This window comes from Triturus cristatus, chromosome 4_2, assembly GCF_964204655.1.
Source record: "Triturus cristatus chromosome 4_2, aTriCri1.1, whole genome shotgun sequence".
In the NCBI taxonomy this organism is placed as follows: domain Eukaryota; kingdom Metazoa; phylum Chordata; class Amphibia; order Caudata; family Salamandridae; genus Triturus; species Triturus cristatus.
This window is the reverse complement of record NC_140586.1, coordinates 84,996,151-85,013,564: the sequence shown is the minus strand read 5'-3', so window position 1 is coordinate 85,013,564 and position 17,414 is coordinate 84,996,151. Positions and strand designations below refer to the sequence as shown.

Genomic DNA, 17,414 nt, shown 5'->3' with positions numbered 1-17,414 from the left:
AGCTCCAACAAAGAGCTGATCATCAACTCTCTGCAGTTGAAGTCATCAATAAAGCTAAAACAAAGTTCAATCTCACTAACTAGAAATAACCGAGTGCCTTTAAAGCAAACATTTCAGACAAGTTCCCACTATTGGTGAATTAAACAGGCAAGTTTGGTCAGGAAGACACATGAATATACAGTGCTGCCAGGCAGCCTTTAACTTTAGCCACAGCAATACCTTGCTGTGTATGAGGAAAAGCAAACCAGATTACATCGGACAAGTGAGACATAAATAGATTACTACCCTCTGTTCCAGCAGCCTGCATAGATGCATGTGGGGGCAGGCTTCTTGTCTACCAAGATGACTTCTGGAACCTCATCAGGGAGACAAAGGGACTCTAGCTGGGACTGCTCAACCTCCCTGAGACCAGCCACAGCATTTGGAGTCTGGGGTGGAGGTCCTGACCATTCTTCTACAAGAGCAGGTCTGCTCTCTGGAGAAGGAAAAGTGGCAGCTGGATACTAAGTGTCAACAGATCGGCGTATCAGATCATTCTCACCCAATCTGTAGCAAGTAGGATTAGCTATACCGGATCCTCCAAAACATTCTTCAGAACAGGGCAAAAGAACGATCAGCAGGAAAACCTACAGCAGCCCTGCGTCCAGCCGAAAATGTATTCATTCCCAAGGGAACCATTCAGCAAGAATTGTATTGCACATAACTTAAGACTTTCTGTTCCAAGCAGTGGCGAAGAGATCCATGAAGGGAACCGGACTGTGGAGCAGATCGCTGTAACCTCAGGGTATAGCATCCACATATGGTCCTTCAGCAAAAAATGGATGAGGGGGGATCCGCTCACACTTCCCGTCACTGTGACCATATCAACAGATACATTGCGTCTCAACAAAAGGGGCCATTACCCCACACAATTCTGTTTGTTGATATACAGTAGTGGGTTTTTTCTGACAGAATCTGTACGGTGCTGTCTAAGATGAAAGGGAGAAAGGTATTCAGGGAAAGATGGACTGCATGCAGCTTAAAGCATGTGTGCGCAGGTGTTGCTTCAACACACGCCAAAGGCCCCGGCTGTCATGTCCCCTAGGCAAGTACCCCAGCACAACAAGGCGGCATCTGTGACCACAGTAGCCTGAGTTTGATAGGCCCTTAAACGTTAGCATAGGTCCATTCACTAGTGCGGTTCCTGGCGTAACAAATGGAGGCCTCTCATTAACCACCTGATGTGTGGCACCAACAGAATGCACAAGGACATGAGGTCTAGCAGGCATATAGCCTGCAGGACTTAATAATTTCCGGAATATCTGATCTTTCAATCAAGGACGGCATCCTGAATTTGTCCCTGGTGGATAGACCGGGTCAGAAGGTAAAGATCCAGGATAGGCCTCTATCATTCGGGTGGGAAACCTGAGAATCAAAGGCAGTAAAATGCTGTTTCTCTCTCTCTCAAAAGAGAGAGAGGCACCACTTCTAATGCCCCCTTTTACCTGAGTCTAGGATCAGCTGGCTGACCCAATGGTCCATAGTGATTTGCTCGCAGCTAGGTAAAAATGGGTGGCACTCCCTCCCATCAGAGAACGAAGCTGTGGAGGAGGAATCGGAAGCGTATGAAAGTGTCAGAGTATGGTGGTAGCTGGATCTATTGCTGCTGGTGATGCCCCCAAGATCCACCCCTGCCCAGAGAGAAGTGGTATAGCTGTTATGGCATTTGGACAGGCTGGACGGCTGCCCATGGTGAGACTGCACAGCCCTAGAATAATCACAGGACTTCTGATACTGTTGTTGGAATTGCCATGTAGGGGAGGCCAGGGAATGATCCATAGTTCTGCTACAATTGAAACATTTCTAAGAGTGGTCAGCCTTCCATTGAATAGTCACTCACTGTCGAAGGGCATGTCCTTGAGCGCAGCCTGAACCTCTTTTGAAAAAACAGTGGCATGATCAAAGCAAGCCAACATAGGGTGACAGCCAAGCCAAGCAATGGTGTTTGCTGGAAAGGCCACAGTTCAGGATCAATTTTGACACATCCAGGCCATTACTCACCAGGTGAGAGAATTACTTTTTGATATCGTCTGGCAGACTGATAACTGTTAATTTTGCCAGTTCCCATGAGGCATTTTGTTTTTACATTTGCTGTCTGGGAGAGTCGTAAAGAATGATGTGTGAAGAACCAGATCTGCTAGTGGTTGGGAGGATAAAAAAAATGCTGGACACCCACAGCGGGTCTATACTGTGTGGCGATCTTCCTGTGGACTGCCAGTTTAATAAGAGTTTCTCCTATGCAGCCATGATAGGGTCCAAGAGCACCGTATTAAACGAAAGCACACGTTCTGCTGTTACTGTGGAAGGTTGCAAGATTTCTGTCGGGTTGGTGGATTTTTACTTGTGCAGATCGTAAAGTAAATCGATAGGCTTTCACGGTCTACAGAACAAATGTCAAAAAGATGAAACGTCCCTGGGCCATAAGAGAAGGAAATATCACTTTTGGGTGAAGTTTCTATGTCCTCATCCTGCATAGCCAAGGCAACTGAATCTGAACCGAAAATCTCCTCCAACCGGGTGAACCTCTGAGCCCTTGGGGAGGCATTCACAACATTTTTTTTAAATATACATTTTTCTTTATTTTTCAAATATGTAAATAAGGGGTGTACTAATGCGCACACATAACCACTTATATAAAGTTGTAGATCATGATTAAGCACCAGCAACAGTACAGTATATCTCTCTCATTAGGCAGTCTAATGTATGACAAGTTACATAGTCATGTACAGCGTTTTCTTCATCTATCGTACCCACTCCATAATATTTGCACCAGGGACCCTAAATCTTGGCATACTATTTTGAACATTTTCTAGCTTTATCTGTGACTTTTTTCTGCAGCCACGAGCTACATGCCCCTCCTCCATTCGTGTTCACAACATTGTTAATCGTTAACATTGGCCTTGACCACCTACTTCGCCACACATAGCATACTCCCTATATCGACCTGAAAAGGTCTGGCATCACTAGCTGGAAGGCCTCAACTTGCATGAGGTCAGGTGAAAGAAGGTAGCCCAGTGATGAGGAAGAGCCGTGCATTGGGGAACAGCATTAAGAGTTCAAATGGTGTTGGAAGCAGGAACACTTCCTTGAGGAAGAAGATTTCTTCATGCAATGGTTTTTTGGTGAAAGATCTCTTACAAGAGTGGCCTCTAGAATGGAAATTATCTTTACGAAAGGGAGTGTGCTTGGAAGTCTTCCTGCAGGCCTTAGTGGAAAATAACATGGGCTCCTGCTTCGTCAGGGCTTTTGAGTGTATAGAGGCGCAAGGGTCGCAGGCTGTGCCTTCTTGCCGGCGGGGGGCTTGCAAAGTTTATGCACATGACTTAGCAGTTCTTGTTCTTTTGACTTCTGTGGACCCTCACTGAATCCCAACTGGAAACTGGGCACCCTAGCCTAAATAATTTCTACATTCTTATCCTCTAAACAACACATACAAAGAAAGAAACAAATATACCTCAAACAAATACACAAATTATGAAATATTTTATTACATTCACAAACAATATACAAAAATCAAGATTTTAATTTTATCGGTAAGGTTGGAGCTTTTCAAAAATATTGTTTTATTTCTACAAAGAGGACGTGATATACAGGACTCTATCTATCTTTTTTTCTCCAACTGCATACTTTTTTTTGTTGGTGTATACCAGTGCTTCATTTAAGGCCACCAATTATCCATACCCGATTCTGCTTGCTGTTTTTTATGAATGCACACTTCATCAGCAAATATTTTAATTTTCTTAACCGTTGCAGACTCCAGGTTAAGAAACGCTGGTGTAGCCTTTGCAGCCTTAAGTATCAGAGAGTTGGAGAGATGCATGTCTCGATTGGTACATTGAGAACCTATCTGCAACCTTGTTCTAAATTCTCTGTAACTTGCAATGTAGGAAGAGAGGTCATCCCAGGTATAACCCATGGAGAGGAGATACATTTAAAAAGGTTTATGGCTTGAACTTTCTCTTCGAAGCTCAGGAAGGGGAACATTTAACTGGCTTCTTCCAGTCCAGAAGTTTTGTTTGGAAACCGTGTTTATTTTTGATACTAGAGAGGGATTGGAGTATATGAATACTACTGGGTCCAATATTTGAGTTTATTGGGGGGTGGGGTTCCGGTTTCTTGTCAGCAAATGGTTGAATGCTGATAATTGGTCCATTAGCATCAAGCTAGATAAAAGTGATTAGATAAAATCTAGTGCACTGACCAGTGGTACAACAGACGATATGAGGAATTCTTTTTGTATCATTTGCGTGTCTTCAGCATCGTTGTAAGAGTCCAGGTTGACAAAGGAAATAAAGCCAGGCCGAGGGTTAAAATGTACACTAAGGAGAAGAGGGACACAGACTAAGGAGAGGAATGGTGCAGAGGAAAGCGGTGGGGGAAGATAGATGTGGGATTTGTGAGGGGAAAAAAGGTAATCCATTTAAGCTAGTTACTTGGATTCCCCCGAAACAACAATGGGTACAGTAAGAAAAGAGCTCAAGAGTACTGCTACTTCATTGGAGTTAATGGTAGCTTTAATGTCTTTGCTTTTGGTGTCAAAGGTTGTTTTGGTGCCTGTGCACTGGCAGAATCCAGTTTGGTAGTCTGAGACGGTGTGGTTTTTATCTACCACTTTTCCGCAGCAAGACAAACATTATACAGCAGATCCCAAGAGCTATACATTCATGCATTAATGATCTCGAGTGGCTGAAATGCTGTTTTTCCCTGCTTCCATCTTTTCATGTTCACAGGCTTATCATTCAATGTTTGCCCAAGAATGGCTCCTTGTCTATCAGATCACCTGGAAAAGTTCTTGTCACTAAGGAATGATTGAAAATGCTCTGACCGCAGTGACTGCAGAGCGGTTATGGAACATGTTCTTGAGTACACGTGCTGAGTATGGACTTGCTGGTGACTCTGAGCCACATGCATGTGTAGAGTTGATTGGCTCCTCTTTTCTGAAGTTAAGACTGGAGGATAGCGGCACTCCCCGCATCGCGTTGGACAAACTCCTACGAAGTTGGTGTCGCACTTCCTGCAATTAAAACGTATTACTGGGCCTCTCAATTAGTGGTCCTCAACCACTGGGCCCATCGCCCTATTGCGGACCCGGCGTATAGAATGGACCGTTTTAATATGAAGGCGGGTAACTATATGAGGGCACTATGCAGCGGATCCAAATATGCAACTTTATTCCCGCCCACCTCTACTGCAGTCTCAATTTGGCATGCAGCTACAACCGCGCTGGGTTGGAAGGGTAAAATCTGGAGAGTTACTTCACTATTGGAGTCTTGTCACCTAGGGATGTTGTCAAATCAGCCCGGTTTTGATAAATGGGATCTGATTGGTCTCTCTGAAGTCGGGGACATGTGGGTGAGGGGTACGGTGGTTTCATTTGCTGAACTACAGGCCAAATACCAGTTACATGAGGGGGAAACATTCCGTTACCTACAAGCACGTAGCGCACTCACCAAGACCATCCCCAAAGGCTCTGATCTCCCCATTTCATCACCTTTAGAAGATAGGCTCCTAGACGACTACCTCACAGATAAGGCTATTTCCTTAACTTAACGTAAGATACTCAACAACCTACCGGAACCACTTGATAAAATTTGCATGAAATGGGTGGCTGACTTAGGGGACATAGCAGATGAGGACTGGAGGGAGGCCCTGGCATCACCTGGGGAGGTGGCCATCAGGTCCCGATTTAAACTGATCCAACTAAAACTACTACACAGAGCCTATTCTACTTCAATAGCTCTGGTTAAGATAGGATTCACAAACTCCCCACTTTGCCCCCGTGACTATGGTGCCGTGGGTACTTTTTTACATCAGTGGTGGGTTTGCCCGATTCTCAAACATTATTGGCTCGAGATTATATTCACTACTATGTCCCAAATATGTCAGAAACTCATAGAACTTTCCCCTAGGCTCTGTCTCTTAAACATCTGGGACGCTACGGATCTGAATCGCACAGAACAACTGTGGGTCGCTCTGGGCTGTATTGTAGCAAAGAGGAATATTGCCAGAACATGGAAAAGAGGAGTTGTGCCCCGCCGTACGGACTGGGCTGCAGATATGGACTGGTGCATGCAAGCCGAGAGGGTGATATACGAAAGTAGAGGCTGCCCGGGCATATGGACTAGAATTTGGGGCCCATGTAATGAATATAGGGGACTCTTGTGTACCCCCTTTGCAGATGATGCTCCATATAATGTAGATAGGGAGTCCCCTTAGAGATCTAATACTATATGTCATCGCTACTGTTTATTTTAATTTTATTGGCCGTAAGTGTGCGGCATGTATTTTAAATGAGTCCTTCCTTACGATTGCTTTCTTTTTTGTTTTTTGCTGCATTGTTATTTTATGTTTTATAATAAAAATATATATATATTTTTTTTAAAAGACTGGGAGGATATCTTTTTTCTGTCTGTATATAGTTCCTGCTATTTGGCTTTTTAGATGAAGTGATCTGCTAGAGATTCACAGCGGACTTCAGCAGAAGCCACTTTTGAATCCGTAAATTCATGATTCTGGAATTCAGAATGGTTTGTAGGAGTGCCCTTGTTATCTTTTTGTCTTTTATAATGTAGATTTATATATTGCAGAGTGATAGTGAAGAGCACGTTTGTGTATATTTTTTTTCACTGTCTTTCTGGATCTTTGTATTGGTTTTGGCTTGGGAAGCAAGGTGTCCAGACACCCATTGGCAGCAATTCATTGACTGAACCACAGGAAGGAACACATAGAATCATGCACTTGAGGGAATACATATCTCCACTATTTGGAACTGTCTGCATTTTCTACCTGCTAATGAGATACATGCTTGTCTTCTACGTGGCCAGCCTCACTGAACTACCAGTTTCAGATGCTGGGTTAAATGGCCATAGAACGTCTCAAAACAGATGTAAGTGCCTTCATCAAAGACTTTGTACCATGCATATGAAGCCCTACACTGTCACCTACCATGCCACCACTCACCAAGTGTGTTAGGCTGTGATATCTTTCCCACATCCACCTGGCTGCCACTGCAGTAGATGGGGCATTAACTGAACCATTCACAGAGTAGGGACTCTTGGTTTTTTGGACAGGTCCCGCATACGTGCCCGTTTAGGAAAGATACAGCAAGTATGCTGTTCCTAATTACGAGACAAGGGAAAACTTGGGTAACCGGTTTTGCGTGGTCTTGAGAAGTAGGAGGACAGGGATTCCTCATCTTGGAATTTAGGGCCCTCACACACCCGGCTGGGCGCTGGTGGCCCTGCAAAGGCGGCATGTCAATAGAGTAGTAATCCTGGTGGTAGCAATGACGAGGAACTTAGGCTTCAGCACAGATAACTTCAATAAGGAGGTCTGAAGAATGTTTGTTTGCCAGCTGATCCGAGGATAATACTTCATGAGGAAAAAGGAAACAATTTGTTACTTGAATATTAAAGTGGAACTTTACCCAGGATACAGTAAGAAAAACCAGTTTCTGTATTTATTAATTTACCGCTTTGTGGCACTGCGTGTAGACATGTTTTTTGTTTGTACAAACATTGAGAAACCCATTACCCAAATACACTATGATTTGTGAATAAACCTTGAAAGCAATTACATGTGCTGAGCATCTTTACGTTCCTGGAATGTGTCGGTAGATACTTACACTACCATATCACGCTATACTCTGCATTATCCTAGCACTGCTGCTGCTCAATTTATGTACTTATACAGTGTGAGAGGGAAGCTTGAGCTGCCAATATCTACTAAAATGTCAAAAAACACAAGAACAGACCCTTATACCCAGAACGGATCCTAAGTCAATTATACCGAACAAACACAATGATCCTGTGGGTGACACTTTAAACAAAATCTATCATACTCATAATACAAACTCCACAGTAGTATGTCAAATCAATCAAATGAAAACGAGGGCCCAAAATGTTCCTTCATTGTGATCTGTAATATCACAGCATTCACAAAACGGCGCTCGTGGACGCAGAGTCGCCGCTGAGTTGTTGGAATTCCTGCAGCCCTGATGAGATCTCCAATCAACCACGCGGTGGACCATTTGGATTGGTTGCACATATTCATGTAGGAGGCTAGGTGTCAGCCTTTTTGATCAGTCATTTATTGAATGGTGCTGTCCTGAAGAGACTCGTGGATTGGTTCCTTTAAGGGTCAAAACGTCGTCATCATCATTGGGTTTACTTATGGACATTGATGTCTACATGGATTTATCCGTAAGTGATCTAATATACAAAATGGATACCCTATGTGATCAGGATGTGTGTATATATATGTAGAATAATTTTTGGCTATCTCACTGAGCACCTTTTGCACCAGGTGCCGCTTACATTGATAGTTTTATGTTGTTAGGCAAATGCCGTGATATTACATATCACATTGAAGGAACATTTTGGGCCCCTGTTTTCATTTCATTGATTTCATATCTAGAGTGGAATTTGCATTACAAATATGATAGATTTTGTTCAAAGTGTTACCCACGGGTCCGTTGCCAGTGTCTATCATGCGACTCTTCAGGGACTAAGGGATGCTCGTACTGTTGCTGCCTATGCTGTAGTTGTCCTGTGTGTGAGGGAAACTTTCATAGCTGCTGCTCAAGTTTCTATTTTGTGTGAGGAAAGCATTTACACCCATGTCCAATGTGATTGATGCATGCACAGCTTCCAATTATGCTATTCCTATTTTCTATGTAATGGATGCTTGCACTGCAGATGTGCACTCTAACACTTTCATATCTGATAGAAGCTTGCTCAGTTTTTTACCTATGCAGTCTCCGTTCCGTGTAGTGGGGAAGCTGGCATACCTGCTATGCTTGCTGTTCTTATTTTGTGTGAAGAATGCTTGCAGTACTGCTGCTCATGTACCATTTTCCCATGTGATGTAAGCTTGCTTAGCTGCTGTATTATGCTATTCCTGTTTTGTATGTTAAGGGTGCTTTCATTACAGCTGCTCATGCTGCAAGTCTTCCACATCTAATGGAAGCTTACAAAGGCTCCTGTACCCATTTCCCATGTGATGGAAGCTTGTGTAGTTGCTGCCTATGCTCTTCCGGTTTTGAAGGAGAGAGAAGCTTGCATTGCTGCTGCTTATTTAGTACTTGTTCTGTATCTGATGAAAGCTTGCTTCATGTGTGTGTGTGAGGAACTTTCTATCATGCACCTAATTTTTGTGTTGAGGGAATGCTTCTGTCGTGTTGCGTTCCTGAACCTTACTCTGCCATTACCCATGCTGGTGCTGTTATATGTGTGAGGGAAGCTTGCATAGCTTCTTCCTATCCTGTTCCTCTCCCGCATATGCTGGACGCTTGCTAATCTGCTGCTCCTGTTCTGTGTTAGGGAAATCTGACCTTCTCCTACAATGCAGTACCTGGCCTAAAAGATTAAGAGTACTGCATTTTAAGTTGTGGATTACTTAAACCAATATCTCTGATATAGTCTCCTGAGAGACACCAAACTTGAGAAATTAATGCATATCTATCTTTAGACTGAACTACTGATGTTTGCAAAATATTTTGCAGCACTGCCTCTGGGAGTGATTTACTCTGCAATGAAAACGTGTACCATTTGAGAACATCTTCTTTCATAACTAGCAGTCAAAATAAAATTAATTTTAATACCATTCACAGAAATAAATGGTTTACTTTATAATTTATAGCATAGAAAAAAACTTTTACACATTCTTATGTTCTCAACGAGTGCACTTTAAATGATCCTAACTGTGCCATGAAAAACATAATTTACCATAAGATCCCACTGCAGCTAAAAACAAAAACGTCTGATCAGAGAAATTAGCATTTTAGTACGCTAGAATTTTTGTAAGAAAATGCTTAAAGTTATCGGCGGGCAGTGAAAGGTGAAACTGCTGAATCCTTTTTTTTCCCATTGTGGGTGCAACCCTTTCTCCTTCAAGAGTGGTCTTCTCAAGCAAGTGGTATTCTCTCCAGGCGGTTTCAGTTCATTGTTTGACGATCTAATTTTTCTAGTGGGCACTTTTACAGTCGCACTTTCCAATCTCCCTTCCACTCGACTGCAGTTTGCATTCCGCCACTATCCTCTTTGCTATGAACAGATTCTGTTTGAAAATAGTCCTCACCCTGCATCACTAGTCTGTAGGAGAAATATTTCAAAATGGTCCCTTTACTTCAAATGAAGAACGTGGGCAAAGAACTGATCGCTTCTTCATTATTAGAGCTGGTGCCAAGGAAAGTGGGTAGTTTGTCCACTTGATTGTTAATCGACATGCTACTTTTTCCTGTCTGTAGAATGCAAATGACTGCAAAGTACCAACTTTTTGGAGAATATTCACCAGCGAGATGGAAACTCAGATTGCCTGCTGTTGACAAAGATTTTTAAAGGCGAATGTCACCGTGGAACTCTTCCCAGCAGCACAGGTGCTACCTGGATAAGGTGTGGCTCGAATAAAACCTGCTGAGAGGAAATGAAAAAAAATAATTAAAGATTAAGTCTGGTCAACACCCGATATTGTATTGTGAAGATGCAAGAAGGATTTGGATGTGTCAGAGGCTTTAATTGGCTCGCTCATTTAGCTGCCTACTCTACGCTTCGGTTGCAGACTTCTGTGTGTCATGATGACCCGTTTACTGCTGACCCACTGCCGATGTTTTTGGATTTTGCTAACAAACAAACCCTTTGGAGGCTCCCAACAACTTTGCATTACTGCCTCCTTACTACTTGAAACTTTGGCCTTCAGAAAAAATGGACCTTGAACCAATCATTCTCTAGAAGTGCCCCCATAATTTGGGACTCCATCCTTTCTCAAATCGGACCCTAGCCTCTTGACCAGCCTCCCAAAAACTACTGAAAGCCTTCTCTTCAATAAGTTCTTCCTAAACATAACCCTTATCTAGGTCAATTGGATCCTCTGTAGCATACATGATTGCTTGTATGTGTCTGTATATTGACTGCACCTTCCACTTGACTAGAGCTGGGCCAGTTTTCCAATGATGAAAAGCATGAGTATTCTTCTGATACTAGGATAGGCATTTGTCCCCCTCCACCTTCTGTTGTCTGTGCCGTGCCCTACTTCCATCCGGTCCCATTTTACTACTGGTGTTGAGATGATGTTCCTGATATGGACCAGAATGGCATGTCCTGCAACACCTACCTATTTCCCCTCATTTTGAACTATAACTTATTCGAAAGACTGGAGACTTGTCTTTTTACAAGTTGTTAACACGCTTTGGTATTATGATGACCCCTCACCCCCCAGTCTGCAGAAACATTTTTCAGGGCCGGTAAACAATTGCTCATTTCGAGGTGTTCATTTTGGAAAACGTTTTATTTTTTGAGGGACACGAGTTAAAAATCTTATTTAGCTATGTCAAATTGACTGAATTCCCATCCAGATGTTCTTTCACTATGCCTACAACACATTTCACTTCTTGGCCAATGTATAAAGCTCCAGTGATACATTGAGGTACAACTCCCAAAGAGGTTTCTGCTGTTATTGAGTTCAGCATAGTCACAAAGACCAGCTGCGAGCACAGACCAGATGTACGACAGTGAGGATGTTCTAATGATGGGTTTCAATATATATATGTATATAGAAGATGCTAAGGAAGCTCAGTGTGGAGATTTCCAGATTTGTGTAGCACACCCTATGCACGAATCTGAAACTCTAAATTAGGTAAGTACGTTATTTCAGAAACCTTACCAATATTTCGGTTATTGCTCAGGGTTCTATGCTACATAAGTGAAGATGGCCCAGCCTGGTAGATACACCATATACCCCCTTCCCCTTGGGCTATGCCAATCTGCCAGCACCGTTTTCAGTTTCCTTAATGGAGGTTTTGGGTGTTAGAAGGGCTCTGAGATCCTTATTTCTACCACACCTTACCCCATAAAAGCTATATCATGGTAAATCATTTGTGGCCTCTTATGATGCTAGCCAATTTGTGCTTTTCCCTATCCTTGGATGAGCGACCCGTGACATTCCCTTGCCCATCTTACCTTTTCTACCAGTTATGGAGAGGTGCACAGGAGGTGTCCATTCTAGTTCTTAGACTGCGTCAAGGCTTTCGTCAAGGACGCTACTGTGGTAGTGGCATCGGGTACCTTGGAGTTATGTGGAGGCACTTCAAAGAAGTAGAGCTGGAAATGAACAACAAAAAAGCAGCTTAGGCTCATGCTTGGGCCCCAACCACTGAATTCTACTCCCTGCTAAGCACACTACAACCCTCGGGCCCTTCCTAAGGTGTGACCACCCACTTAAGAATGTCACGATGATACATATAAAAGATTACATATGCATTGTCACGTAAAGTACTTATGTGTCTGAGACACTCTGGTATTCAAAGGAGCAATTACAGCATTCTCACACAAAGCAACCGAAAGATTACACAATATTTGCAAGTGAGTGATTTTTGTTGTATTTTCAACTCCTGCTGATACTCTAATTTTTGGGATGACCGTGTTATTTCTCACTTTTTTAGGCATCATTAGATTTTTTAGACGGATAACAGGTGGGGTGAGATGTAACCCTTAGACCAACGCGCAAACCGAAAAACCCAGATCATTCCACCATAATGGTCTTAGGAGATTTGCCCCAATAAAACATGTTTGGCTGGAGGGGCGCACGTTCCCAAATAAAAATTCAGATGGCACACTAAGTTAGAAATACTCAGCCAATCAGAACACAGCAAGCACACTACATGCAATGATCACATGCTTCCTATGGCGGACATCTAGACATGTATCCCTTGGTCCCACGTTGTGTCCATGCAAAGTCAAGACCCACCTGCGCTTCTTATCAAATGACCAGATTTATCGCCCTGTGACTAGGCCCAGATTTCTGTGTCTAAAGGAATGTACAAATTGCTTTGACACTTCATGTAATGTATAAAAAGATGAGCAAAAGTAATGTGCTTTGAGACAGTTTTCCGACCTGACTCTTTTGCCTGTTCCACCGGCCTCTGCGTTTAATTAAACCAACTGTTCCTGTTTTGCCAAATACCTCTTATCCTTCATATTTTTCAAGGTAAACTCCTATTCAAGCAACATTTTGGTGAGCCAGATAGGAGAGATTGGTTCTTTGAGCCGAACAGGACCTGCCCGTATAGAATCACATCTGCGCAGAAAGAACGGTGAGCAGAAGCCACAATTGATTGGAAGTTCTGCTGAATCCGCGGGGTGGAGGTCTGTCCTGAAGCCACCGTAAGTGGGTAAGAGACTACATCTGATTCTTAGTACCAGTATTTGGCATATGGAAAACTAGGAAGAATTGTAAAAATCTAACCTTAGCGTCTTGCCCTTAACAGCAATCTGACATATTGCCTATTTTATGTGTTCGAGCTGAGTAGTCGTTGGCTACTTGGAGGTGTTCCCGCGGAAATCACCTTTCTCCGATAGTCAGCACACTAGGAAAGGTGAGAGTTGTTTAGTCGCTTGGACCGCTGGATGTGACACTCAGGGTACACTTGTCTCTGGGTGTGATACCGGGACCGCTTGGACAGATACAGACGGAACGCTTGATCCCTGGGTGTGATAAATGGGTGGAGCCTCACCGCTTGGACCACTGGGCATGACACAGACGGTACTCATAGGCTCTGGGTCTGATATAGAGTCAGTATCTCAATCTTAATTTTTTTAGTCTTAAGGAGTTTTCTTCGTGCTATCGGTTTCTTAACACTGGTCGTATACGAAAGAAGTGAGAAGTGTTATTCGCTTGGACCACTGGGCGTGACAAAGGGTGTACTTCGGACGTTAGTGACAATTTGATCTTGGAGAGTAAAGTGCAGTTGTGCTTGGTTAAGGAGGGCCTGTAGTTGTCACGTATCTCCTTCTCCACATAAATTGTTGCTATCTTTATTACAGAGCCAAAATTGTCAGACTTTTGGGCTTATTTAGTTCCATTCCCCTCGTCATTGAGCGGCATACGCTAGGTGTTTTGGACAAAGTCATAATTATTTCCTGTAATTTTTTTCTCTTCTATTTTCATTGTGCTTTTCAATTGATGTATTTTTTCTTGATGTTGGGGTGCAGATAAATTATTGCAACTGTTTCATGTTGAATATTATGTCTCGTTAACGTTTCTCTGTGTATGAAACAATTGCCACTTTTCATATTTGCTAATCCGCTGCTAAAAGAAAAAATTCACAATGTTTTAAATTAATCACTGCACTTTCTTACCATTTGTTACCCTTCATATGTGTTTATTTTATGCATTGTGAAAATTTGTTTGCACCTTTGTCCTAAAGCTGTGCTCGTAGTAAATTTGCAAAAGAAACTATTGATGGACGGAATGCTGGATAATACAATCATTCACCCCAGTCACAAGGATCTGGATTAAATCACTCATTCTTTTGCTCACCACACCACCCCAGTTTGGACCCAGCCATATGCAGATCAGTCTTGACCCTGTTCCTTGTGGGAACAGTCCAGCCCGAACTGCCAAGCCAGGTCCTCCCTGGACTGGAAACAAGCATCTTGGGACTGGTTTCAGGGCATCACCCTTCATCAGCCAAGCTAGCTTGAATCCAGTGGTGTAGTGAGCACGGGACCAACGTCTGGGCATACCCTTCCCACTTAAGGCGACATATGCAAAAGAAACAATTGATGGACAGAATGCTGGGCAATGCAAACATTCACCCTCAGTCACAAGGATCTGGATTTAATCGATCATTCTTTTGCTCACCCAGATCTTTTGACTGGGGAGGAATGTTTGCATTCCGTCCATCTGTTTGCTGTAACATTTTTTGCCCAACTGGCTAACCCATGAGATTTCAGCATGCCATGAATTCGGTGCTAGAATCCCTCTAAGCTCGACCCTGCCACCCCCCCCCCCCCCCGTCCCCTGCTTTTAGCCCACAAAACATACACTCCACGAGCAGCTGGGAACCTCATAGTGGGGTCTAAACAGTAACATGACTAGCGATAGCGTGGAAGAGGACGCCTGTTCCACCAGGATCAGACAGCGATGGTGAGGATGCAGCAACTAGGCACGCAAGAAACCGACAGGACATCCAAAGACGCACACACACTACTGTCCGCCCCAGGATGCCCTGTCTGGCTGTTCGGTCTGGACTGTTCCCATGGGGCCCAGGGTCAAGACTGATTTGCATATGGCTGGGTCCAAACTGGGGTGGCGTAGTGGGCAAAAGAACAATTGATTTAACTCAGATCTTTTGACTGGGGGAGAATGTTTGCATTGTCAGCATTCTGTCCATCATTTGTTTGCTGTCCCACTTTTCGCCCTAAGTGGGATGGGTATGCCCAGACGTGGGTCCCTTGCTCACTGTGCCACTGGATTCAAGCTAGCCTGGCTAAAGAAGGGTGACATACCCTGAAACCTGTCCCAGGATGCTTGTTTCTGGTCCAGGGAGGACCTGGCCTGGCAGTTAGGTCTGGACTGTTCCTATGGGGCCCAGGGTCAAGTCTGATTTGCATATGGCTGGGTCCAAACTGGCGTGGCGTAGTGGGCAAAAGAACGATGGATTGAATATATACAGGGAATCTCCTCAAACTATGCGAATTAGCTCGGCGTTGCGCATGCCGCGCACGCCACCTCTTAGTGGAGACTGCCAAAAAGACAAAATCATTGTTAGCCATTAAGGTACACAGGGAGCAAGAGATCTGGGACCTCGACTTGTGTATGCTGGCTAAGTCCCCCGAGGCTAGGTGGGGAGTCATCTCAAGGCGCAAAGGGGCAATGGCAGTGAAAAACAGACTGTGCATACCCTCATGGATTACCAAACTCAGCCTCTGTAGCCATTCTGACACCTCCCAGAGGAAGGAAGTGGTGTAGGCAAGGCTGCCAGGCAATATGCAGTGCGTCCCCTGAGCTCGAAGACCCCTACCTGCTGCCCAAGTGAGTGAAAATTGGAGGTAACTCAGCACACCCATCAAATGATACACCACCCCAAGTAAGTGCCCCCACAGGCCACATGGGGAAGAGTCCCAGAGCCGGAGGATGGCAAGCCACCACACGCACACACAACGGCCTACTAGGAAGCGCCAAAACAAGGAGCAAGTCCGGAAAAACTCCACTAAGCCGCCCCCACAAACTGAGTAAAACCATCCCCAAGTGGGCCACAGTGGCCGCAAGTGTGCAAATGGCACCAGTTCCTGTTTTGCCAAATGCCTAGTCTTTCATTTTTTCAAGGTAAATTCATATTTGAGCAACAATATCAGCTTGCTTCTGAAATTCAGTTTTTAAAATACCTGAAAACAAGAAGCAGAGCAAAATGCTCAGACGGCACCCTCCTCAAATTACTCCGATGCAGAAAATTCCTGCTGCCCAGCATTATGTATTGCTTCAAGCACATTTCGAACCTCATAGAAGCTCCATCATGGCAGAGTTATGTTCTAAAAAACACAAAAGCATGCCCTACTCAATGGGGACAGTTCAAATATGTGTTACTCTTGGCAGGCCAGTAAACGTAACTGATTTATCAGCTTAGTGCCAAACTGACCCACCTTTGGAAAGGGCTGTGTGTCATTTGAAAAAAAAATAAAAGGTATGAGCATTTTGGATTTCGCTGCTGGTTGTCTTAAGATTATCGTGTCCATGCCTCCCACTGAGGAATCCAGGGAGGATGGTTTCCGAATAAATAAAAAAACGTATTTGTGCAATGTGCCAACTTAAAATCTTCTCCACGCTAGAGGACAATGTCACTCTAAAGTTACAGCTGCGACATCTTCTCTGGAGATTTACTGTTTTAGTTTGGAAAGAAAGTGTAACGTTCCCATCCTCTCCTTTCAAGTTGGTGTTGGTAAATAGCTCAGAATGTCTACTCCAGCAACACCTTCTTGTGTCTTTGCAAATGTATGCAACATTGTATAGGTTTTAGAGTGATTAACTGAATAGCAGGATTGTCTTAAAACGATCATCAGGACAACAAGAAACAAAACGGAAAATGCCTTTAATAGCACAGTCAATGACAATGTATGTGCAACAAGACTTGCTCAAATTCTCACAGCTGGGCTCATGATACTCTCATGGAGGCGTGATGTTCAACTTACATACCTTGCAACTGATGGCGAGGAGGATGTGCAGAACTACCAGACTGGCTATGGTGGAGATTGCCACCAACTTGGTGTCGCCTTGGATGTTGGGCCAGAAGGTTAGCACAAGGACAGAGCCGGAAATGAGTGTAGCACACAAGATCAGTGTCCACTGTAGCCAGGGGGTCTGGATCAGACACAGGAGCTGAGTAACAGAAGCAGGGAAAACAGTATTTCAGCCACTCAAAATCTTTAGTGCATAAATGTATTGCTCGTAGGAGCTTTGTGGATCTGCTATACAATGTATATCCTCCTGTGGAAAAGTAATAATTATTTAGGGTTAGTGGGGTTTTTTTTTTAATTGAATTAAAAACTTTCTAGCACAAATGTGAAGGTAAGCATCCAATTTTACTCCAGTAACACCACTTG

The 17,414-nt window shown here is 43.7% G+C and overlaps 1 protein-coding gene across 2 annotated transcripts in view; it reads right to left on the bottom strand.

Annotated features, from left to right (window-relative positions):
- Positions 1-7,471: 7,471 nt before the first annotated feature.
- The window catches only part of YIPF2 (Yip1 domain family member 2), a 76,072-nt gene continuing 66,129 nt past the window's right edge, over positions 7,472-17,414 (bottom strand). The window contains exons 8-10 of one of the 2 annotated variants that reach the window (XM_085600656.1): positions 17,008-17,190; positions 11,994-12,134; positions 7,472-10,451 (exon numbers count right to left, since the gene is read on the bottom strand). In XM_085600656.1, the coding sequence (XP_085456782.1) occupies positions 12,036-12,134; positions 17,008-17,190 (282 nt within the window). In that variant the 3' untranslated portion in view covers positions 7,472-10,451; positions 11,994-12,035. The remainder of the gene's footprint in view (positions 10,452-11,993; positions 12,135-17,007; positions 17,191-17,414) is intronic. The other variant, XM_085600657.1, reaches the window with a different exon arrangement.